Source organism: Oncorhynchus tshawytscha, linkage group LG09 (genome assembly GCF_018296145.1).
Source record: "Oncorhynchus tshawytscha isolate Ot180627B linkage group LG09, Otsh_v2.0, whole genome shotgun sequence".
Classification (NCBI taxonomy): Eukaryota; Metazoa; Chordata; class Actinopteri; order Salmoniformes; family Salmonidae; genus Oncorhynchus; species Oncorhynchus tshawytscha.
In genome coordinates, this window is record NC_056437.1 from 59805235 (window position 1) to 59830658 (window position 25424).

At 45.5% G+C, this 25424-nt stretch overlaps 1 protein-coding gene across 3 annotated transcripts; it reads right to left on the reverse strand.

Moving 5' to 3' along the window:
- Positions 1–875: 875 nt before the first annotated feature.
- On the reverse strand, positions 876–25404 carry LOC112214622 (HAUS augmin-like complex, subunit 3). Of its 3 annotated transcripts, XM_042327156.1 has the most exons (10): positions 25267–25393; positions 15462–15620; positions 15136–15229; positions 10568–10741; positions 8738–10368; positions 7905–8035; positions 4005–4850; positions 2054–2235; positions 1833–1945; positions 876–1736 (listed from the first exon to the last, which is right to left on the reverse strand). In XM_042327156.1, the coding sequence occupies exons 2-10, from the start codon at positions 15598–15600 to the stop codon at positions 1567–1569; spliced, it is 3480 nt and encodes a 1159-aa protein (XP_042183090.1). In that variant the 5' UTR covers positions 15601–15620; positions 25267–25393; the 3' UTR covers positions 876–1566. The 3 variants fall into 3 exon arrangements, with proteins under 3 accessions (XP_042183090.1, XP_024229283.1, XP_024229282.1); XM_024373515.2 differs by lacking the exons at positions 876–1736; positions 1833–1945; positions 2054–2235; ... (4 more) ...; positions 15136–15229; positions 15462–15620 and adding exons at positions 15769–16478; positions 17344–17587; positions 21479–21717; positions 21952–22164; positions 22355–23389 and having other exon boundaries at positions 25267–25404; XM_024373514.2 differs by lacking the exons at positions 876–1736; positions 1833–1945; positions 2054–2235; ... (4 more) ...; positions 15136–15229; positions 15462–15620 and adding exons at positions 15769–16478; positions 17293–17587; positions 21479–21717; positions 21952–22164; positions 22355–23389 and having other exon boundaries at positions 25267–25404.
- Between the last annotated feature and the right edge of the window lie 20 nt (positions 25405–25424).

A 25424-nucleotide genomic window follows, 5' to 3' on the forward strand; every position in this document is an offset into this window, starting at 1 on the left:
TGTGTGTGTGTGTACTACTTAAACCCTCTCTGTTTTCTCCCTTTTACAGTACTGTAATTATAGTTCTTACCCCCAGCATCTCTGATGTTGTCTTTAGGGACTCCGTGTCCACATGGATCCTGTGACTCTCCATGGCTTAGAGAACGAGAGTAGCATTATATAAATAGTAGCAGAGTACACATACATATAGGCCTAGACAGAATGTCAACTGCATTTCCTTGATTCCTCATGTCCTTCCTGCTTGTCTCCTTTCATCTCTAGTTATAGGAGCTCAGCATGGTCAGGTCATAGGATCGTGATGACCTCTCAACATGGTGTCCTTACCTGCCAGCACAGGGATCATAGTCAGCTCCATGTTAGAGTACAGCTCCCACAGACCTTGGCTCTGGATACAGAGAGACAGTAAGGTAGGATGTGTGTGTGTTTTTTTTATCATTTTGTTTACTTGACAGCTACCTACACAAATAGCTAGCTAGAATAAAGTGTTAATAAGATAAAAATTAATTAAAATACTTAAATGCAATACAAATAAAGACCTGAAATCCACAAAAGTCCCAACAAGCATAGTAAAACATGGAAAATTCTCCCTTGCGGCAAAGGGAAACTAGGATTTTGAATGGAAATCCCCACGAGGACAGGAGAACAAAACGTGTTTGTGTATCAGTGTGTGTGTGTGTGTGTGTGTGTGTGTGTGTGTGTGTGTGTGTGTGTGTGTGTGCGTACTACAAGAGAGAGGCTCATACGTCTGAGAAGTTTCATTGTCTCATGGATTCTCAGGGAGGGACTGACCTGTAGTTTAGAGCGTAGCTCCATATTCAGCTGGTAGAGCAGAGACAGACTGGAGATGACCTGGTACACCTGACAGAGAGAGAGGGGGGAGGGGTAGGGTACGGGCCGGTGTAGGTTATTATTTTCAAGACTAAATTGATCGCTAACATTTTGAGGCAGAGCTATTTGCTCATACTCCGCTGCGCAGTGTCTCTCTGTACAGCCGTATCTGACTAAGATCATAACATGGTATTAGAGGTGCTTCGACCTCGTCAAATGTAAGGAGTCGACAGGAGAGATTATATCAATCACAGAAAGATAATAATGTTCTGTGAGTTTGGTCAGAGTTTCGAGTGACGAAATGTAGCCGGCTAACAGCTCTCTCACGTCTCGTAGTCATTGAGCAGGCGGCCCAGCGGAGCCGTTGCTGTGGATACTCACACACGCAGGGAAGAGGGGGCCGTGCAGGAAGCGGGGGACGGACAGAGGAGCAGCTAATGGTTATACTGACAGAGAAAGTTATTTCTGATTTCGGGTACGGCCGGGTCTTCAATTTGGCAGAAGCAATGGGGCCCGGGTTGGGTAGGGCCTGAACGTCGCGGGCATGGGTAGAGCTCGGGCCTAAATTTCATGCTTGTGCAGGGCTCTAGATAAAGGACAAAAATGAGAGATCAGTTGAATTAGGTGTGGTGATGCTGGGCTGGAAATAAAGCCTGCACACCTTATCGATATTCTGGACCAGGATTGGTGGGGTCTCCTGCTTCAATGGCGGAATTGATGGCTGGTGTGCCAGAGAGACTAGTTGTATTGTTTGGTGCTACAGACCTTCCTTGCCCCCAGGGCAGGTGTGGGGGTTCTGGGGGGTGTCCTACAGTGTTTGGTGAGCAGGTTGGTGAAGCAGGAAGATGGGTCAGCTGGGTCCAATAGCCAGGCTGCTACCTGGGGGTCCTGGATGCGACAAGATGAGACTGGGGGGGTGAACACAACAGAATAATGTAGAATAAATCCCAGAATCCCAACAGAGCTCAGTTGGAGGGAGTTCTTAACAGCCTTATCAAAGTTACATTGTTTCCAGTGTAGGTCTGGTCTGTAGTGCTGCAGTGCTGTACGGAGCAGGTCTTTGGCCTTGTAACACACCACCAGTTGAGACCCTGACACTACCTGCAGCAGCATCTCTCTACAGGACACACAAACACAGGGAGGGATGCAAATCATCAGTGGGATTTTCCCCCCCAGACTTGTACTATGTAGTGCACCTATCCTCCCGCCCACACATATACCATACCTATTGAAGAGGTCTAGGTTGTGGTCTTGGTGGCTCTGGGCCCATGCAGGTTTCTGTTCCAGTCTGAGGTAGACCAGACTGTCTCGTTGTGCCACCCCCTCCTCTGGTCCTGGTACTGGTCCAGTCTGGTCCAGATCTCTTTTCAACATCACCAGCACCCCACACACTGACGGACTGAGCTTCTACGGGACACATAGACAAGAGAGCAGTTAATGTCAGTGAATATGGCCAACCAGCATACTTACGTAGTTGCTGCAGCTATAGGACCACACACACTGACAGACTGAGGGTCTATAGGACACACAGAGAGTACACATAACAACATAAATGCAGTCCGTCCCAAATGGCACCATATTTCCTGTATAGTGCCTATTCCCTATAAGCCCAGGTCAAAAGTAGTGCACTACGTAGGGAATGAGGGTGCCATTTGGGACACAGATTAGCCTTGCTTGCCAGGTTTACAGCAGTAGCACCACTACACCTAGATGATATAGTATAGCACAGACGAAGTGAAGATGATGAGTATAAATAAGTTGCGACACTCCACTATTGTATGACGGTTCCAACGTGCCGCTGAAAAGGTCGAACGCTGCAATTAATTTCGCAATACCTGAAAATACTGCAGAGTAATGCAAAGCCATTTGGTAACGTTGCAAACAGGAAGTTGGATGCTCAGCAAAAACAACTTCAGACCTCTTTGTCCATCTGAGTTTTCTTGTTTCAAAACACACACATTTCGAGCTACAAAGGGATATTTGAATCAGAACACAAATCAACATGATTTTCCACTTATGTCGGCTGTAGTTGATTCAACAAGGCAGTTTTGGGATATTTAGTTCCCTTGACTTAATAGTCATGTTTGAACAGTTATTGTTAGTATTTACAGTCAAATTAAAGTGTTCTTGTGCCTGGAATTACTTTTAGATCAACAATTTATTAGCATGTTACATAATACTTTGGTAATTGTATTTAAATTGCATTGCAACGAGCTGAGATGTTTTGTCACTACTGTACACAAGAGGAATAGTGACTGTTCCTAATCCTTCCATTATATGCAATTATAAAGCAATGTCTATGTAACAATGTAGTAATAACAAAATTACATGTCTAGTGTTGTTACATAGGTATTGTATCACCCTATGTCTCATTATGAAAATGTATTTCAGTCATTTTGAAAATGCAAAAGTGGTCTACTCTAATGTTGAGATGACTCCATGTCCCTCACAAACACATTTCTACATCTAGGTAAATGCCTGTTTGGTTTACGTTTCTATTACTTTCCATTACTTAGTTCATTTTGTTTAGCGTGTCTTTATTTATTTTTCTTCAATCATTACGTATTTAATTTGAGGATATATGTGCTAATGATCATACATATGACTGAATAAATTTGGGGCGGCAGGGTAGCCTAGTGGTTAGAGCGTTGGACTAGTAACCAGAAAGTTGCAAGTTCAAATCCCCAAGCTGACAAGGTACAGATCTGTCGTTCTGCCCCTGAACAGGCAGTTAACCCATTGTTCCTAGGCTGTCATTGAAAATAAGAATTTGTTCTTAACTGACTTGCCTAGTTAAATAAAGGTTAAAAAAAAGTAACTGTTGTAGTTTTTTTTGTTCTTCATCAAATAAATATTTGGTCGGTTTTCAAATAACTTGCATATCAAATGCCTTCAAATATGATTTGTTTTTCTGAGAGGTATTTAAAATATTTTAAAATATTGGTTTATATATTGTATTTTCTAAGACCTGTATTCAGATATCAAAGGAAATAATTGCCATTAGTTGATTGGTTATATTTGACCACCTTGAGTATTTGAACAATTGGTATTTCTAATAAGCTACGAAATAAAAACTATTCTGCCCAGGTCTACTGGACTGAGGTTAGAAACATTGCTTTGACTTTCTGGAAGGTCAAAAGTAAACTGCCAATCCGGCCTCGCCAACTCTTGCCCACCTGTTCTGGGTCCATCTGAGTGGTTCCGTCCTGGTACACCATGGTCAGAACCAGCGCACTGGCCTGCCCTGCCTCCTCCAGCACCCTGCCTCTCTCTTCAGGACTCAACTTCCCAGCATCCCTTACTCTGGGGTCAGAGATCATGGCTGTAGTCAGACAGGTTTTGGATTGGTTGGACTGGGCCCGGGGGTCACCGGCACCGCTTCCCCCCTCTGGTTCAGTTTCTGGGGTGAGTTGACACTGGTTAGGCCCAGGTTTGGCCCGCTTCGGCTTGGGTGGTTTGGGGGTTTTGGAGGATCTATGCTGAGGAGTGTCTGAACTAGAATGGTCCCTGGTTGATTCAAGCCCCCTCTCCCCCATTGGGACCCCCTGTCTTGGCCTAACTGGGTTGGCTGGGGGTCGATGTGGGGGGTTAGCGGTTAGAGCAACACTCTTGGTCCCCTCAGTCTTGTGGAGGGTCTTGGTTTTGGCTCGGTGGTCTAGTATAAAGGCTGGGGTCAGGTCTGGGTGTTTGGGGGTTTGAGTTTTGCACCATTCCTGGCCCCTTTGCAAGGTCCTTGCTTTCTCCTGACAGGACTGAGGGGGTTCCCATTTCACCGGCCGCCTGAAAAGGGCGATTTTGGGCAGAGGGGCGCCGTGTTTACTTTTGAGGGAGAAGGTAGGGGTCAGGGGCGGTTGTTGGGCAGAGAGGAGAGGGTGATGGCCGCTGCTCTCCTCCTCACCACTAGCACATATAGAGGTCAGGCCAGAGCCCAGCCCTGCAGCCCTTCCATGCCCAGCAAGAGAGGGGTTGGTTAGTGCAGGATCTATACTCAACCCCCTCTCTCTGGAGCCTCCATCACCAGCCTTCACAACAGAGAGAGAGAGGAAGAGAAGAGAGAACAAGAGAAGCATTATTCCAGTCACAGGAAGCGATTCATTCTGAAACTTAAAATAGACTGTGCTCTGATTCTATTACTACTACAGTCAATGGTAGCGACCCAAATGGCACCCTATTCCCTATATAGTGCACTACCAAATCCCCTATATACCACACTACCTTATGGGCCCTGGTCAAAAGCAGTGCACTATGTAGGGAATAGGATGCAATTTGGGGCGCAGATTAGATGAATGGAGAGATGTGTGACGGCTCAAATCCAGAAGGATGGTGATTAAATTCTCTGGTTGCAGATAATGAGCATGAGTAGACTGAAAATAAACCTTGCTATTCTCTCAATTCCTTCCACCTGTGAGCAAGAGAGTGTGTGTTTGTGTGTGTGAGTGAATGAGTGAGTGAATGAGTGAGTGAGTGAGTGAGTGAGAGTGAGTGAGTGAGAGAGACAGAGAGACCGCGACAGAGAGCCAGATAGAGATAGAGAAAGAAAGTGAAAGGGTGAAGAGCCAAAGAGGAGAGTAAGAGAAAGAGAGTGGGTGTCTAGTTGCGTTAACAGAGCAAACCTGTCAGTCCCAGACAGTGCTCTCTATGGCACAGCTAGTACCAGACAGTGCTCTCTAGGGCACAGCTAGTCCCAGACAGTGCTCTCTAGGGCATAGCTAGTCCCAGACAGTGCTCTCTAGGGCACAGATAGTCCAGGACAGTGCTCTCTAGGGCACAGATAGTCCAGGACAGTGCTCTCTACGGCACAGCTAGTCCCAGACAGTGCTCTCTACGGCACTAGTCCCAGACAGTGTTCTCTAGGGCACAGCTAGTCCCAGACAGTGCTCTCTAGGGCACAGCTAGTCCCAGACAGTGCTCTCTACGGCACAGCTAGTCTCAGACAGTGCTCTCTAGGGCACAGCTAGTCACAGACAGTGCTCTCTACGGCACAGCTAGTCCCAGACAGTGCTCTCTACGGCACAGCTAGTCACAGACAGTGCTCTCTAGGGCACAGCTTGTCACAGCACTAGCTGTGCTCTCTACGGCACAGCTAGTCCCAGACAGTGCTCTCGAGGGCACAGCTAATCCCAGACAGTGCTCTCTACAACACAGCTAGTCCCAGACAGTGCTCTCTACGACACAGCTAGTCCCAGACAGTACTCTCTACGACACAGCTAGTCCCAGACAGTGCTCTTTACGACACAGCTAGTCACAGACAGTGCTCTCTATGGCACAGCTAGTCCCAGACAGTGCTCTCTACGGCACAGCTAGTCCCAGACAGTGCTCTCTAGGGCACAGCTAGTCACAGACAGTGCTCTCTACAACACAGCTAGTCCCAGACAGTGCTCTCTAGGGCACAGCTAGTCACAGACAGTGAGTCCAGACTTCCCAATCCAGAGAAAACAGGTTAACCTCCATCTAACCTTCCAAGTCTCTCTACTCTGCACTGGAACACCGGCATCATTCATAGGAAGAAACTCCATTTTTAATGCTAAGTGAGTGCAGAGTTCGAGTCAATGTGTGTGTGTGTATGTGTGTGAGTGAACTGAATTGTGCTCTAGGGAATATAGGACTGTAGAGGTAAATAGTCAGCCGGAACAGTGTGTGTGTGTTCTACCAAGAGAACATCATCAACTGATTCAGCTCTCTAGGGAGAGCTCTGCTCATTTCCTTGTAAACAGAAACGCTTACTTGCTGACACTGACACACACACACACATACATACACGCACGCACACACACACGCACACACACACACAGAGACAGAGAGAGACATACAGTAAATAGACTAGAAGGCCCGATCGCCAGGCCTTTTACTTTAGTACCCAACTGGGAGTCATCACTTCTCTTTTCTGTGGTGTAATACTGCTGAAGTCTTCCATTTCCATGGAAATGAAGGGGAATGAGCATTGGGGGAATTCTCTCTATTTCACTCCCCTCACCCTCTAGGGTGCGTCCCATATGGCACCCTATTCCCTATGTAGTGCGATACTTTAGACCAAGACCCATAGAGCTCTGGTCAAAAGTAGTTCCCAAGATCAACCTTCCCCAAGTTCTCCATGTCACCCCGCTCCTTCGCACACTCCACTGGCTTCCAGTCGAAGCTCGCATCGCCTACAAGACCATGGTGCTTACCTATGGAGCAGCAAGAGGAACTGTCCCTCCTTACCTTCAGGCTCTGCTCAAACCCAACACCCCAACCCGAGTACTCCGTTCTGCCACCTCTGGTCTCTTGGCCCTCGGACCCCTACGGGAGGGCAGCTCCCGCTCAGCCCAGTCAAATCTCTTCCCTGTCCTGGCACCCCAATAGTTGAACCTGCTTCCCCCTGATGGTAGGACAGCAGAGTCCCTGCCCAACCCCCGAAAACATCTGAAACCTCTTCAAAGAGTATCCTTAATAACCCCACAGCACCAACCTGCCCGTAAAAAAAGAAATAAAAGCAAAGCAAACTGTCATCAGCATCTGCCTCCGAGGAGCATCCCTCGGAGTTGAGGCCTTACCCCAAACTAGTTAAGAAAATTCCATATTGTATTCGTCTCTGTTGTTCATTCAGTTAATCTTGTACTCGATTGAACTGACACTCGCTCGCGCTTGACTATTTTCAGATACCCATAGACTTCCAGTCATTGCGCTAACTTTCTTCATACTGGATACAGAGACATAAAAAGGGTATCGACAAGTTCATCTGACTCTGAGGAAGTAGATGAAGGGCCTCATTGCCAAAATCCCAAAGTATCCCTTTAAGATGAATGCACTAACTCTGGATAAGAGCGTCTACTAAATGACGAAAATGTTACATTTAGGATGCAGCAAAAGGGGTTTCTGTGAGAGGGACAGGGGGTTGAGGTTTCAGTGGTTTTCTGCACGGTATCTAAATACCAACTATTACAAGCTTACATTTCTCCAGGCCCATCCCTCACTGTTCAGCACAACAAATGGCGTCTGGGAGGCCATTTTGTATTGTTTTTTTTAAATTACAGACTGCAGATAAAACATTCTATTATGTGAAGCAGTATGGTCCTCTGGCTGAAGCGGTAAAATACCTGAGTGTCGTTGTGATGATTAGTAGCCAGGGGGGTCTGTCCCAGACAGGTGCCCCGCAGAGTGGGGGCTCTGAATACTCTCCCACCCTCCTGAGACGGCTTCGGAATGAAATGTCCAGCAGCTAAGGGTTCTGGAAAAATTAAAAATAAATATGCGTTCTCTCTGCTTAAAATCGTGTGTGTGTGTGCTTGTGTCTGAATGAGTAAATGTGTGTGTGATTGCGTTTGAATATGAGACATGTGTCTGCATATTGAGTGAGGTCAGCTAAACTCAAGACGCATTGCTCAGGACTGATATTCTGTCACTACACTACGCTGTTCTTGACTGAGCATTTCACACAACACACGCACACACTTCCTGTGTACTGAAACAAGAGCAGTCCAGATTCTGTCAGCGTGTTCAGACTGGTCCTTTATAATTGCTGTATACTTGTTCACACTTTTTATTTAATAAGCACTGTGATATATGAGCTCACTGGGGCCCTGAGTTTTCCCTAGTCAGGCCTTGTGGTCAGGGGAAAACTCAGGGCCCTATAGATTGCTGGACATAGCAGTGCTGCCCATGGCACAGATCCAGGATCAGCTTAGAAGGAAAATGCAAAACTGACCATAAAACAGCATCTATGGACAACTTCATTGGGTAACTACTGAATGAAGTGCTGTACCGCCATCTAGTGGCGTATTACTAAAGTGCCAATTTGTCCAGCATATAAAATCCCCAACATTCCGCTCTCATATATTGTACTAAAAGGCAACCTATCTATCTGTGTCCTAAACTAACCTGTATGTGTGTGTGTGTGTGTGTGTGTGCGCGGGCCCTGTCCTGAACTAACCTGTGTTTCCTCCACTGTTCCTCTGTGCAGCTGTCACCAATGGCCCATCCATGTTCCTTCTCTCTTCTGGGTGACTATCAGTCTCTGTCACCCCCTGGCCCTCTCCATCCCTCATCTGCCCCAGTGAGGGTGACACCTTCCTCTGCTGGTGGGGTTTGGTACTACTCCTGCTGTTCTTCCTCTCCATCTTTTTCTTCAACCCTCCTTTATTGATGTCATCCTTTCTCTCCCTCTCCACTCTTCCCCCCATCTCTCCACCCCCCATCCCTCTCTGGTTGTCAGTAGTCATATCACCGACGAGCCGTTTCCTCTTAAAGGGATCTCTCTCGCTGAGGTTCTCCCTTGGTCCTCCTCCTGTCACAATCTCCTCCTCTGACTGGGCTGTGTCTCCATGCAGCGCCCCCTGGTGATCAACTAATCCAACTACACACGGGCTTTCTGTGCTGTCCCTGTGGCCCCCAGTGACGTCACCCCCATTGAATAGCAGGTTTTCTCCAACGCCATCCCTCTGTAAAGCATGACTTGCTCCAAAGCCATCTCTCTTCAGTGAATGACTTGCTCCAAAACCATCTCGCTCCATTGAATGACTTGCCCCAAAGCCATCTCTTTCTACTGTGTGACTTGCTCCAAAGTCATCCCTCTGCAAAGCATGACTTGCTCCAAAGCTATCCCTTTCTACTGTGTGACTTGCTCCAAAGCTATCCCTTTCTACTGTGTGACTTGCTCCAAAGTCAGTCTCCAAACCTTGACTTGCTCCAAAGCCATCCTTCTCCAAAGCATGACTTGCTCCAAAGCTATCCCTTTCTACTGTGTGACTTGCTCCAAAGCCATCCCTCTCCAAACCTTGACTTGCTCCAAAGCCATCCCTTTCTACTGTGTGACTTGCTCCAAAGCCATCCCTTTCTACTGTGTGACTTGCTTCAAAGCCATCCCTCTCCAAACCTTGACTTGCTCCAAAGCAATCTCTTTCTACTATGTGACTTGCTCCAAAGCCATCCCTCTCCAAACCTTGACTTGCTCCAAAGCCATCCCTTTCTACTGTGTGACTTGCTCCAAAGCTATCCTTCTCCAATGCACAACTTCCTCCAATGTCATCCTCCATTCTTAGTTCAAAGCTCGGACCACTGTCCATGTCCTTCATTGTGAAGTCCTCACTCTCTGATGCAGGAAGTAACAGCCCTCTCGCTGGTCTCTTTTTGTCACAGTCTGCCTTCTCTTCGGCCTTGTAAGCTCTCTGAGGTGGAGGCAGTACTATACTCACAAACTGCCATTTATTAACAGGCACTGGGGCCCGACGGTCAGCATCTCCTCCACCAGCTAAGGCTACTTCAATGGGCTTGGCTTTAGCCAGCCTCTCTCTTTGGTCCTCTGGGGCTATGGAGTTTTCTTCTTGGCTATGTTCAGGGCATTGCCATTCCCCATCTCCTAAGTGCCAGCCTTCACTTTGAGTTTCTAGGCTTTTTACGTGGTTCTTTGGGGCTACGCTAACATTAGCTCTGGATAATGGTGGTCCACAGGCCCCAGTTGGCTTCTGTCTTTGGTGCTCCACTCTGGGCAAGGGTGGTCTGGAAGGGCCCTGGTCATCCAAGGCGAAGTGGAGTGAGAAGGTGGGTTCTGTCTCTTCAGGAGCGCTATGGGAAAAGACCAAAAGCTATCAGTCAACAGAGAAAATGAAAATCTGTTTGGAGATAGTACCTCTCCGATTCTTACATTTAAAAATCCCCTACTGAACCCGAGCTTGATGCATCCGTCACTCTGAGGAGAAATAAGAATCTAGGAGTACTAGGGGCTAGTTGTTGTTATGTATTAGAAAGGTGCTTAGATACTCACTCTCTCCAGTGAGGCTCGTTTGAGGGCGTGTGGAGGGCCAGAGGGTACCTCATTCTGTGGGTAGAAGAGGAGGCAGAGTCCTGGGACAGTGCTGGGGTCTGAGAGTAGTCCCTCTGGGATGCAGCGTCCCATGAGGAGGAAGACTGGGAATAGGACTGGGGTCTGGACCAAGGCCTACACAGCACAGAGAAGGATATTACCATTTATGTCTGTTTTGTCTCTTTTACATGTACTAAAAATACATGAACAGAGAAGGATGGTACCATTTAATTATTTACAGGACAGTTTCACAGACACAGATTAAGCCTAGTTTTGAAGCATTTTTATGGAGAATCTCCATTGAATATGATATCTGTTTGTCTAGGACAGGGATGAGGAAAATGCAACTTGGGCAACTTTAATGGGGCTGGGGGCCACAAAAAAATATTAACTCATCATGAGGGGCCGCAGTTGCTCGCGGGTCTGCGTATCCACATCCACCCCCACCCCCCCTCCAAGATTTGGATAAATCTTTACTTGATCTTGGACATGAGGACTTGTAATTTCTTCCTGAGACAAGCTGAGTAAAAAAACACAGAATTATCAGCTTCCATTCAGTCAGCGCATAAAAACCGCTTCGCCAGGTCAAATATACACACTCCTTTCTTGAAACATGAATATCTTATCACGTATTGAAACCTGGGATTCCTACTTTACTAGTAACAGTACTGTCCTTTACTTTCAATAAAAAATATCCTCAAAATGTACACATTTCTTTGAGTCGCTGGTAAGGAAGAGTGAGGGAAATTGTTGGAAAGTTGTGCCCTCACTATTAGTAAGGGGAGAGAGGGGGATTTGTAACAGTTTTTCTATCTATTATAGACATGTTTGCACAGTGGCAAACCTATTGGACCTAGGCTACAGTGTGTGACAGGCTCGTGATGCTGAAAGGATAACAACCGTAATACCAGGGCACTTATGTAGGAGAATGTACTTTTTGCATTGGTGGGAAAAGTACAGAATTTACAGAAGTACAGAAGATACCTTATTAGAAAATGACTAAAGTAAAAATTAAAGTAACCCAGTAAAATACTACTTGCGTAAAAGTCTAAAAGTATTTGGAATTAAATATACTTAAGTATAAAAAGTCAATGTAATTGCTAAAATATACTTGGGTATCAAAAGTAAAAAATAAAAGTATAAATAATTTCAAAATGATCATATTAAGCAAACCAGACAGCACAATTCTCTTTGTTTTTACATTTACGGACAGCCAGGGGCACACTCCAACACTCGGACATCATTTACAAACGAAGCATGTGTGTTTAGTGAGTTTTCCAGATCAAAGGCAGTAGGAATGACCTCTTGATAAGTGTGTGAATTGGACCATTTTTCAGTCCTGCTAAGCATTCAAACTTTTAGGTGTCAGGGAAAATATTTGGAGTAAAAAGTACATTCTTTTCTTTAAGAATGTAGTGAAGTAAAAGTTACCAAAAATATGAATAGTAGAGTACAGATACCCCCAAAAAACACCTTAAGTAGTAGTTTAAAGTACTTTTTACTTAAGTACTTCACACCTCTGATTTTTTGTAATACAAAAAAGGCCAGTGGTGTAGTGTATGCTACATGCAGATATACGTCCTATACCCACTTTATTTTCATATTGCGTATATTCACTTCTTAACCCCCATTTATGCATATTCAAGTAGTGTAGTTGTATACAATTGATCAATTATGTAGTAGGCTATCTACATGCAATCTGAATAGACAAACATTGGCAGTAGAATGGCCTTACTGAAGAGTTCAGTGACTTGTAACATGGCCCTGTCATAGGACGCCACACCTCATCACGTCAAATTTCTGCCCTGGTCAACTGTAAGTGCTGTTGTTGTGAAGTGGAAACGTTTGGAGCAACAACGGCTCAGCCACAAAGTGTTGGCCGCACAAGCTCACAGAACGGGGCCACCAAGTGCTGAAGCACATACAAATCAAATCGTCTGTCTTCGGTTGCAACACTCACGACCGAGTTCCAAACCACCTCTGGAAGCAACGTCAGCACAAGAACTGTTCGTCGGGAGCTTCATGAAATGGGTTTCCATGGCCGAGCAGCCGCACACAAGCCTACAATCACCATGCGCAATGCCAAGCCTCGCCTGGAGTGGTGTAAAGCACGCCGCCATTGGACTCTGGAGCAGTGGAAACTTGTTCTTTGGAACTCTTTACCATCTGGCAGTCCGACAGATGAATCTGGGTTTGGCCGTTTCCAGGAGAATGCTACCTGCCCGAAAGCATAGTGACAACTGTCAAGTTTGATGGAGGAGGAATAATGGTCTGGGGCTGTTTTTCATGGTTCGGACTAGGCCCCTTAGTTCCAATGAAGGGAAATCTTAACGCTACAGCTTACAATGACATTCTAGACAATTCTGTGCTTCCAACTTTGTGGCAACACTTTGGGGAAGGCCTTTTCCTGTTTCAGCATGACAATGCCCCCGTGCACAAAGTGAGGTCCATAGAAAAATGGTTCGTCGAAATCGGTGTGGAAGAACTTGACTGGCCTGCACAGAGCCCTGACCTCAACCCCATCGATTGCCTTTGGAATTAATTGGAACGCAGACTGCGAGCCAAGCCTAACCGCCCAACCTCACTAATGCTTGAGGCTGAATGGAAGCTTGTCTCTGCAATGTTCTAACATCTAGTGTAAAGCCTTCCCAGAAGAGTGGAGGCTGTTATAGCAGCAAAGGGGGGACCAACTCCATATTAATGCCCATGATTTTGGAATGTTCGACGAGCAGGTGACCACTTACTTTTGGTCATGATGTGTATTTCCTAATCGAAATGTACAACTATTACTTCCCATTGCAAAAAACATTTCACATTTAGCACACAAAGTAACCGATGAACTAAAGTTTAAATGCAACAATGTTTCACACACAAGTTATTTTCCAAGAGATGGCTAACAATAGCAAGCAAGCTGCAATTAAAAATAACTTCCACTCATACGATGATCATTTGAAACTTAATCTCTTAAAAGTTATTCTTGAAAAGGGAGAAGCTAACAAAACATCCTCTTCGATAACACCTGCTACAGCCCCTGCAAACAAGCCTAAAGCAAAAGCTGGCTAGCTAGACCTTGGGAAAACTACTCTTTGGTATTGCAGTGACTTCTTGGCATTCCAGAAGGCAGATGTGTCCATAAGCTTTTGTAAAAACGGTCCCAGTCAAAAAGTGATGAGTCCACTGTCACTCCAAAATGTTGCCCTAATTAATACAGTTGAATGGCAGAGGCTTATTATCTAGCTTCTGATGGCCTAGCCAATGGCTGACTTAGTTAGCTAGATTTATCTCCCCAGAGACCAAAGAAACATTTTATTTCAAATTTAGTGTTAACTGTTTCCTTTCAAACAAAAACTGAAGAGATTAAATCAGAACATCATTGAATTGTAATAATATAAAAGCCCTCATTGTTCCCCAGTGTTTGGGTTCGTAATCATTTGTAGTGGCTCTATTTGGCCTCAGTATGCTTTTTTTTTTTACCATTCTGAATGTATAAAGAATCCATATGTTCTTCTGAAATATGAACACAATAAATAATGGACATTTTTAACTCTTATTATAGTGGCAATTTGACAAAATCACAATCGTCTTGAATTGGACTCGCATTTTCTGGTCTCGACTCGGTCTCGTTGTCCTCCTCCCGGTCTTTATTCAGTCTCGCCCCGCCCTCTGGTCTTGAACCGGTCTCGCTTTAGCTGGTCTCAAACACAACACTAGTTTTAAAGCAAGTTTGCTGCAACTCCACACATTTTGCCATGGAGCCTAGAGAAGATATTGCAACTTTATAACAAATTTCATGCAATTCTACTCATTTTGCCATGGGGCGGATAGGAAAATAAATTTCCTGCAATTCTACACATTTTGTCATAGGGTGGAAAGAAATGTTAGTAGATTTTAATGACATCTGAATGAGACAAACAAAATCAATGGGGGCACCACGGCCGGTAATTCGACCATAAATTTAGATAGCTGGCCGCTAAATTACATAGCGATCTAAAAAAAAAATTGGCTGACATGGGCTACTTGACTATCAGTGACCGAAACAAGAGAAAAACTGACGATGCACAACCAAATTTCAAAGTGGCACATTGCCTATTATACTATGCTAACTCGCAACATTAAGTCGAGACCCCGACTGAGTTCTAAGGGCATTCAAAATAGGGACCCCGCCAGTTACTCATCCCTGGTCTAGGACTATAGGCATAATCTGCGTCTGGGAAACTGGCCCATATGTTCTGTGTCTGTTGCATGCACAAGAAATACCACACCAGATGTTTCCTCAAGGGACCAATAGTTAATTGAATTTCACCACATGCACCACTGTCATATAGTAAGGACTCAATCCATCTCCCTGAAAAGCATACCATCTTACTGCATTTCAGGTTTCTAACGATAACTCTTACCTGCCTATCCCTAACCAAATAAACTATTTTGTCACTTCATTCTGTACCATGTTTAGTTGCTAATGACAACTAACACATCCTATACACCCAACCCAATTAATTTTTTTCCCTAATACTGTATCATCTCCTCACCGGTCTGCCTCCCTCCCTCTCCTCTCCTCCTGTGTTCCTCTGCTCCAGCTGGCCTCTGACTGGTACCCTCTCGGTCTGCTGTCATACCGCTCATCTAACATTTGAACAGATAGGCTTTTTACCATTTTTTTTTTTACAATTTAAAATATACAAGTACAGTCAAATAGAGAATACTTACTTTACCCACTTCTTTTTACCACTACATCACTGCTTACGATTGTTTAGAATAAAAGAGTGGTGTCAGGTCTATAGAATATATGTAGGTCACATTTCTATCGGCATCATTCTAAATATTGCACTGCACTATTCAGTCCTTGCCGACTCACGTTGTCTGTAGCTTTGGGCCCTGGCTGTGTCAGAGTAGTGGTTGTGGCTCTGGGCTCGGAGAGCTGCTAGGATCTTCTGTCCAGACGCAGACAGAGGCCCTGAGTACAGCCTATTACTGCTGCTACTGTACCTCTCCATTTCCTATTCCTCCTAGCTGCCTACACAAAGAACAGGAAGAATATCAGAGTTATGATCATGCTTTCTCTGTCCTGTCACTGGTTATATCAAGCTGGTTGATGGAGCAGAATTGTCTTCAAATAAATTGGGGGGGGGGAGAAAAAAATATAAAAAATGGAATACTCACACGCACAAAACATTTTTCTATTAGTTGTGAAGACATTAATATTTATTATAATTTCTTACGAAACAAACAAATTACACAAAGGCGCTTACAGGAACATTAACAAAGAACACTAGCAGTAAAACAAGTGACATTACATTGAATTGAAACATTGCCACAAGAAAACAGAGAAGAGATCCAATAGTCATCCTCATCCAATTGTCTTTTGGTCAGAACCCTCTCTCCATATTGTATTTCCAAATCCAAGGTGCTTGGCATTTAACTGGCACCCGGGGTGGCGAGAGGGAAGAGGAAATGGGTAAGCCAGGGTTCATTAAGGCAGAGCAGGAACCTTTCTCAGTGGCCACTTCACCTTGAAGCACTGCCACTACTTTCTGCAGGATTCTCCACTGTTCTGTATGAGCTGTGTTTTGCGCTCACAACCAGAGAAAGGGGTCGTGGAGAGGGGAAGAGAGGTGAGGTAGGAGGTGGTAAGAGAGCCCTGTTACAACCGGCCCTTCTTGGCAGCAGCCGCTTTGCTCTCCAGCTCCTCCACGACTTTGTTCAGCAGCCTGGGGTCCAGGTGGAAGTAGACATACAGTTCCCTCTCTCTCCTGAGGAGGGGGCTGTGGTCCAGCTGGGAGCGTTTACCCCGGACCTCCCCCATCACGTCCTGCATCAGCCTGTACAGACTGTTCTGCTGGACCTCCAGTTCTCCCAGCTTCACTGTCAACTCCTGGAGAGGGGGGAGGGGGGGAAGAGAGGGTACGATGGAAAGGAAAGACAGGGGAGAGAGGAAGGGTGAAGGGAAAGAGGCTTTTAGTAGACATCCAGAGAGACACATCAGATAACTGCTAGCTAGTGCTGATAAAGTAACGAATAGTGGGGACACTAACTTAAAAGTCCTATCCTGTACTGCAAGAACAGTACTCAGTATTTTCTCACATCTGCATGCCACAAGTGGTTGAGCTTTTCTAGAATACTGACTGACATACACCAACAGTTCCTCACACAGATGGTTATTCACAGCTTTATTGACAATAAGACATTTAAAAACAACAACACATTTTTAGAGAGAAACGAAAGTCCCTCTCTTTACTGCAGGGGGAACTGAGATGAAACCCTGTATGAAGCAAACATGAATTTAGTACATTTTACACAGAGGATGAAGAGAACCGAGGGGGTGAAAAGGATCCCTGTTGACCTGGAAGAAATAAACGTGTGCTCTTTACATATTGTACATTACAGAAGTGGCAGTGCCTCATTGTCCAGTGCAGTCACTATACAAAACCCATATACAAATGCAGTGTTCTAAAAGTGAAGCATCACCAGTGAATCCTCCACTAAACAGAATTCCATTCATTTCAAAATACTGTATTTATCAAACAACGGGCAATTACTCCGGCAGCAGTGCAAATTACGTATAAAATCCATAGGACCTGTGCTACCACTTCATCTCCCAAACGTGTTTTATAATAAAACTCTGCTAACTCACGCTACTTTGAGAAGACGATGATAACGAGGAAGTGTGTGGGTGTTCATAAACGTACCTGTGCGTTGGGGCAGAGATCCTGGTCAAGTGACGTCGCCGTAGGACATACCTGCGGCGCCAAGAACAGCTGCTGCAACCCCGAGAAGGTTGCCCGGCGCAACGCCTCGCAGTCGCCGTGGAGACGGGCGCCCGTGTAGTGCTGTCGGCGGGCGGCCCCGGCCAGGGCCTCGCGGCAGGATTGGAGCTCCTCCTGGAGGTCGCGGGCGGCACTTTCCAACCCCTCGTAGGTACGGAAGGGCTCCTCGCGGCCACCACGTTCTGAGGCGTGGCCTGACTCTAGGATCCGGAGAAGCCTGGGGGAGTGAGAGGTGTGACACATACTGTATATTTACATACTGTAAACACGCTAGATTAGGTGGGATCTTTTTGCATCATGGGAGAAATGGAGGTGGAAACGCTTTTATGCTCAAATAATGATATAATAACCATCGTATCGAAGTAAACTTGGAGTCACACGATGATATGGTGTGTAGTCCTCCCACTACGACTCGGGAAACCATACAGTTTATTTGGCTACAGATGAAATAAATGATGAACTTCACAGGGTGGTGAAAGTGCACAGTGATGACCTTGATGCTTGTTTCCAATAAATATTGAGTGTTTTATTCTGGTGATCGAAGCTTGGCTGCCGTTTGAGAAATTAAAATAATCGTGCCATTTTGTCCATAATCTTATTATGTAGGCTATAACCGCACGAGTCAATACCAGAGCGCAAACAAAATGTTTGTGACAAAACCACCAATAGAGCCCCAAACTTTTTGGAACTTTTTTTTTGCAGAACTTAACCTCACTAGGGTAGGGGGCACTATTTTCAGCTCCGGATGAAAAGCATGCCCCAAAAGTAAACTGCCTGTTACTCAGGCCCAGAAGCTTGGATATGCATATAATTGGTAGATTTGGAATGAAAAGTTTCCAAAACTGTTTAAAAAATGTCAGAACTGATTATAAAAAACAGAACTGATATGGCAGGCAAAAACCTGAGAAAAATACATCCAGGAAGTAGGATTTTTTTTATGTTTGTAATTTTCCATTGACTGCCTTTACAGGATCCAATGACTTAGGACTCAGATTGTACTTCCTATGGCTTCCACGATGTCAACAGTCTTTAGAAATTGTTTCAGGCTTGTATTCTGAAAAATGAGATAAGACCACTCTGAATGAGTGGACGCTGCAGTGTCCCAGAGCTGTTTACTGCGCACGACCGAGAGCGCACCTTTCTTACTTTTCTTTCATATTGACGAAGCTATTGTCCGGTTGAAATATTATTGATTATTATGACTAAAAACAACCTGAGGATTGATTATAAACATCGTTCGACATGTTTATACTTACTTTTGGGATTTTTCATCTGCCTGTTGTGACCGCCTTGGAGCCATTGGATTACTGAACAAAACTCGCCAACAAAACTGAGGTTTTTGGATATAAAGAGGGACTTTATCAAACAAAACAAAAAATATATTGGGTAACTGGGAGTCTTGTGAGTGCAACCATATGAAGATCATAAAGGTAAGTGATTAATTTTATCGCGATTTCTGACTTTTGTTACTCCTCTACTTGGCAGTTAAGTGTTTGTAATGTTTTGTGTGCTGGGCGCTGTCCTCAGATAATCGCATGGTATGCTTTCGCCGTAAAGCCTTTTTGAAATCGGGCACAACGGTTGGATTAACAAGATGTTAATCTTTAAGCCGATGTATAACACTTTTATGTTTTTTCAATTTTTATTATGAGTATTTAGGTTTTTGAATTTGGAGCTCTGCAATTTCACCGAATGTTGGTCAGGTGGTGGAGTGGTCTAAGGCACTGCATTGGTGAGTGGTGGAGGGGTCTAAGGCACTGCATTGCAGTGCTAACTGTGCCACTAGAGATCCTGGTTCGAGTCCAGGCTCTGTCGCAGCCGGTCCGTGACCGGGAGACCCATGGGGGGGCAGCACAAATGGCCCAGCGTCTTCTGGTTTAGAGGGTTTGGCTGGCAGGGATGTTCTTGTCCCATCGCACACGAGCGACTCCTGTGGCAGGCGCAACGCACGCTGTCACGGTCGCCAGGTGTACAGTGTTTCCTCCGATACATTGGTGCGGCTGGCTTCCGGGTGAAGCGGGCATTGTGGCAAGAAGCAGTGCGGCTTGGCTGGGTTTCGGAGGACGCACAGCTCTCGACCGTCGCCTCTCCCGAGTCAGTACAGGAGTTGCAGCGATGGGACAAGACTAACGACCAATTGGATACCACAAAATTGGGGAGAAAAAGGGGTAAAAAAAAAAAATTTTTAAAGTGAGTTACGTCATCACACAGACTTTTATCCGCAACAAGTACATTTTATGGGAACATCTCTGGTGGTAAAATGCACTTATTTTATTTATTGTAGATTTTAGAATATTTGTATAAAAATCTGTCGCCAATTGGATGGAACCTAGCTAGTCAGGGAAATATAAGTGCTGAAAACATTTTGGCTCACTAATTATAAACACAGAATGGAGAAAAAAAGTTTGGGTGCAGGTACAGCCGATTAACGCTAACTACAGTGGGGGGGGAGTATTTGATCCCCTGCTGATTTTTCACGTTTGCCCACTGACAAAGAAATGATCCATCTATAATTTTAATGGTAGGTTTATTTGAACAGTAAGAGACAGAATATCAACAAAAAAATCCAGAAAAACGCATGTCAAAAATGTTATAGATTCATTTGCATTTTAATGAGGGAAATAAGTATTTGACCCCTCTGCAAAACATTACTTAGTACATGGTGGTAAAACCCTTGTGGCAATCACAAGTTGCCTTGGCCGTGTGTTTTGGGTTATTGTCATGTTGGAATACCCATCCACAACCCATTTTCAATGCCCTGGCTGAGGGAAGGAGGTTCTCACCCAAGATTTGACGGTACATGGCCCCGTCCATCGTCCCTTTGATGTGGTGAAGTTGTCCTGTCCCCTTAGCGGAAAAACACCCCCAAAGCATGTTTCCACCTCCATGTTTGACGGTGGGGATGGTGTTATTGGGGTCATAGGCAGCATTCCTCCTCCTCCAAACACGGCGAGTTGAGTTGATGCCAAAAGCTCCGTTTTGGTCTCATCTGACCACAACACTTTCACCCAGTTGTCCTCTGAATCATTCAGATGTTCATTGGCAAACTTCAGACGGGCATGTATATATGCTTTCTTGAGCGGGGGGGACCTTGCGGGCACTGCACGATTTCAGTCCTACACGGCGAAGTGCGTTACCAATTGTTTTCTTGGTGACTATGGTCCCAGCTGCCTTAAGGTCATTGACAAGATCCTCCCGTGTAGTTCTGGGCTGATTCCTCACCGTTCTCATGACCGTTGCAACTCCACGAGGTGAGATCTTGCATGGAGCCCCAGGCTGGGGGAGATTGACAGTTCTTTTGTGTTTCTTCCATTTGCGAATAATCGCACCAACTGTCACCTTCTCACCAAGCTGCTTGGCAATGGTCTTGTAGCCCATTCCAGCCTTGTGTAGGTCTACATCTCTTGTCCCTGACATCCTTGGAGAGCTCTTTGGTCTTGGCCATGGTGGAGAGTTTGGAATCTGATTGATTGATTGCTTCTGTGGACAGGTGTCTTTTATACAGGTAACAAACTGAGATTAGTGTGCTCCTAATCTCAGCTCGTTACCTGTATAAAAGACACCTGGGAGCCAGAAATCTTTCTGATTAAGAGGGGGTCCCTCATTAAAATGCAAATCAATTTATAAATTTTTTTGACATGCGTTTTCTGGATTTTTTTGTTGTTATTCTGTCTCACTGTTCAAATAAATCTACCATTAAAATTATAGACGGATCATTTCTTTGTCAATGGACAAACGTGAAATCAGCAGAGGATCAAATACTTTTTTCCCTCACTGTATATTTTTATTTATTTATTTACAAATCAACACTTGGAGTCAAATATCGATATATCTTCCAAAAATAATTCTGTGATATACAACTGTATCGATACCACCACCCCCCCGCCCCCTCCCCACCCCAATCACTACTGTACTGATTATCAATGCACTATGTTCCATATTTCTTTTAGTGTGAGAGAAGCAAATACATCTGGGTTGCTTTCAGTGAAACGGGAAATAACTACCTAAACCCGTCCAATAAGAACGCCTTGCTTTCCATTGAAAAGCATTTTGCTTCAGTGTCCCTGACTGAGCACGACCCTGGTTCCTGTCCTCCTCTAATCCTTACCTGGTGAAGGATGCATCCTTGGAGCTGATGATGGACTGAGGACTGGGCCTGGGGTTATGGGACAGCTCAGGATGGGCTAGGGCCTGGAGCCTGAGGGCTGCCTCCTCTCCTCCCTCCCCCAGCCGGCCTGCCACCTCTCCAAGCTGCTTCAGCACCTGCCTATCCATCCTCAGTTCCATCTCCTGGGCCAGGTGGAGCAGCTCGAATGAGGCCTTTTGCCGCAGGAGGTGGTCTCGGACCTAGATGGAGAGATGAAGGAATGGATGGATAGAGAGAGAACGTTATTATCCTCTAAGGAGGGCAACAATAGAAACATTGACAATACGTACAATATGATAATGATGGACTGGATGATGATAATTGTTTCAATAGGTGTTCAAAACTAAATGATGGGAAAACCCATGCAGATCTGAGTATGGATATTCTAACAACAAGATCCAAAACAGCATTTGTACAAAACTAAGTAACTGTACCTGCTCCTGTCTGGAGGTGTAGTAGTCCTGTCTGGCCAGCTGCAGGTCCAGGTCTCCCCTCACCACGGGCACGTTGAGTAGCCTGGCGCTCTCCCTCAGAGCAGCCGGTAGAGACACCTGGAGGAGAGACTCCAGATCAGCCGCCACAACCTGCAGCTCACGCCTAGACACGGCTTCACGCGTCTGGAGAGCAGAGGTGGAGTTGGTGGTGCCCTGGGAGAGGAGAGAAAGAACGATAAAAGGGTGCATTAGAGAGTAGGTATGATGATGTTTGTTTGTAAGGCTGGTGTGATTGTGTGTACAGACTACAGAGCATGCAACACTTAGAAAACCAACAGCACTAAAGACTAAGGCTGAACTGTGGTAGATGTACTATAGTCTCTAACCCTCTCCAGTGCCTTACCTTGGTGAATGAATGCAGGTTCCCTGTGATCCACTCCAGCCCAATCCTGGCTCCCTGCTCTTCTGCCCTGGCCTTGATCAGCTGGTGCTGGGCCACCATATGACCCCACTGGAGCCTGGCCATCTCCTTCCTCCTCTGCTCCACAACTCTCTCCTCCGTCTCTTTTCCACCCTTCTCCTTTATTTCATCCCCGTCATCGCAGAGGCTGAGATCCAGGAGCTGGAAGCGTTCGGAGCAGGACGTCTCCACCATGTTGCTGATACCCTGGAAGAACTGGCGCTGGGTGAGGGCGGCCAGGGCCTTTGTGTTAAGCTCCTCCTGGTGGAGGTAGGGCTCCAGGGACAGCTGGGAGAGCAGGACAGGGGGCCCTGGAGGGGAGGTGATGGTCACAGAACCAGAGGCAGCAGCCTCTCCCTGGGCCTTTCCTTCATTGGACACTGGGTCTATTTTGAGGAATGATCCTAGCTTTTTCACCTCGTCCATGAGGTTCTGTAGCGCAGCATTGGTTCCAGCGTTCTCCGCCCCCAGCGCCGCGTTGGCGTCCTTCAGCCTGCTGGCGGCAGCGTCCTGCTGGGAGGCCAATCGGAGCGCAACGTCAGCCCGGGCGGTGGCGAGCACCTGCAGCTTCTTGTACCTGCGCTGTTTTAGCTGCTTCTCCTTTTTCAGAGCAGATAGCTCCGCCTCTAGATCCTCCACGCTCACCTCCCCCTCCGCTGAGGAAGGACCGACCACACCTATTCCAGCAGCAGGCCCACAGGTCTTGAGGACCTCATCAAGCGCAGTCTCATCGAGGATGGGCTTGCCAGAGCTGCGGAGGGCCTTGAAGGCCCGGGCCTCCTCCGGGGTGAGCACATTTCCCTGGTTGAGGGTGCGGCAAACGAAGCGCAGGAGTTGGAGGTTTTCCGGAGCGCAGTCGAAGAGCCAGTCAAACTCAGAGCCCTTCAGGGATGGGGTGCCTGGGTAACCTAGGCGACCCAACGCCTCCACGAACTGACCACCGTCTAACATGATGACAGCACTCTACAGGCTACCAAACTGTCAGAAGCAGTAGGGTCAAGGGTGGGAGTTATACAGATGAGAATTGACAGAAAGATAATCAACGATATTTACACTGTAAAATCATAGTCACTCAATAGAAATTAGGGGTGTAGCGGTGCACGTATTCGTAACAAACTGTTCGGTATGGGGACCTCTTCGGTCCGCACAGTGAACCCAAATGAATACATATAAAAATTATAAGTAAAAATATTAAACACTAGGCCTATAGGCTATGCCTGGAAAGAGAGTGTGTGTCGCCACTGCTGAATGAGAACGGCCTATGCAACTGCCAACACCTCAAACATGTTGACACATTTACGGTGACATAAACCCAGTATTCCTACCACCGGAGCAAGACGAACCGCAGTCGATTCTGACCAGGCCAAATAAATTACATGAGCAATAGGTCTGCTTATAGCCACAGATGTGCGACCATTCTCTGTGGTTGAGAAGAATGGGGAGTTTCAACGCCTCTTGGAAGTGCTCAGTTAATTACGAACTTTGCCTTCTCGCACCTAGAGTACCAGTCAAACAGTTTGGACACACCTACTATTCCAGGGTTTTCCTTTATTTTTTACATTGTAGAATAATAGTGAACACCACAAATCTATGAAATAACACATATGGAATCATGTAGTAACCAAAAAAAAGTGTTTATATTTGAGATTATTCAAAGTAGCCACCCCTTGCCTTGATGACAGCTTTGCACTCTTGGCATTCTCTCAACCAGTTTTGATTTGTTTAACTGACTGGGTATCCCCTTTCTGCAGATGGATGGACCTCCAGGGTTACAGAGCGCTAGTTAAGTGACAGCCCATCACATTACACCGCAGTGGAAATGAAAAGAGGGAAATGAAAAGTAGGCCTACTGTGCTAAACACACGCCCCCTTTATGAGTGACACAAGTGAGCATATTTTTCCTCTTTGCAACATAGCATAAGCTTATACATTGTCTGAGCCATGTTAACATGTTGATTTCACACAGATATTCCACTTTATTTTAATGTTGTTGATTTAAGAAAATAAAAAGTGTTGTTATTCCTGATTGTGCAGTCATCAGGCATTATATGACTCATGATCATATGGAATCAGGAATACCAACACTTTCTATTTTCTTAAACAAATTAACTACAGTAACTGTTGGCATCTCATTTTCCACTGTTCAGAAAACAAATCATTACCCCCAAAACCACAATAAGTACTGAACCATGGTGAACCGTTACACCCCTAATAGAAATGGTACCATCAAGCAGTGCTTCCCCTATATTCATTTATCAGGGGTGCTTCCACCCTGCAGAAATAAATCCTAGGGGAAACACTGATTAAAGCGAGACAATTTCCTGTGGAGAAGACGGTCCCTGAAATGAGGCATCCTCCCCAGTCTTAACTAGCCGTTTTAATGTGAAATCTATAAGGACTAACAAGTTGCCAGGAGCAGAACTTCTCCGCCCTGATGATCGCCTGTCAGTCAAAAATATCCACTATTTATTAGATGGGTAGCTAGTTAGCCCAGGTTTATTAGGAGGCGAGGAAATTGAAAGAAATCACAACAAGGATTGCTAGCTAAGTTACTTTACTCATGCAAAGGCATTATAGAGCTGATCATTGTAGAAATACTTAACCAAACACTTGTTTTGTTTACCTATAACTGGTATGACAGTGAAACTATCAGTGTCCTTTACGTTACAGGCTAACTAGCTAACGATAGAATAAGTTGTTTCACGGATAGCTATGCAAGCTAGCTAACGTTAGCTAATTAACCGCTAGCCACAGTATCATTCATGCTATATAACGCCTGAGGTTCGTGAATAATTTTTCCAAAACCACCATCAATTCTGAAGTAATTTGTCCATCTGCTTTAAGTATTATTTTACCTTGCCAAGTAATTTCGACGAAAGAAATCAGTTTCAGACTTGTTTTCCGAAAGTTTCTCTGGTAGAAGGAAACGGGTAACAGTTAGCCAAAGTTCGGCTAGATAAATGCGCGCGTTCTCATCCAAAATGAATTCACTCCGGAAACATTGCGTAGAGGA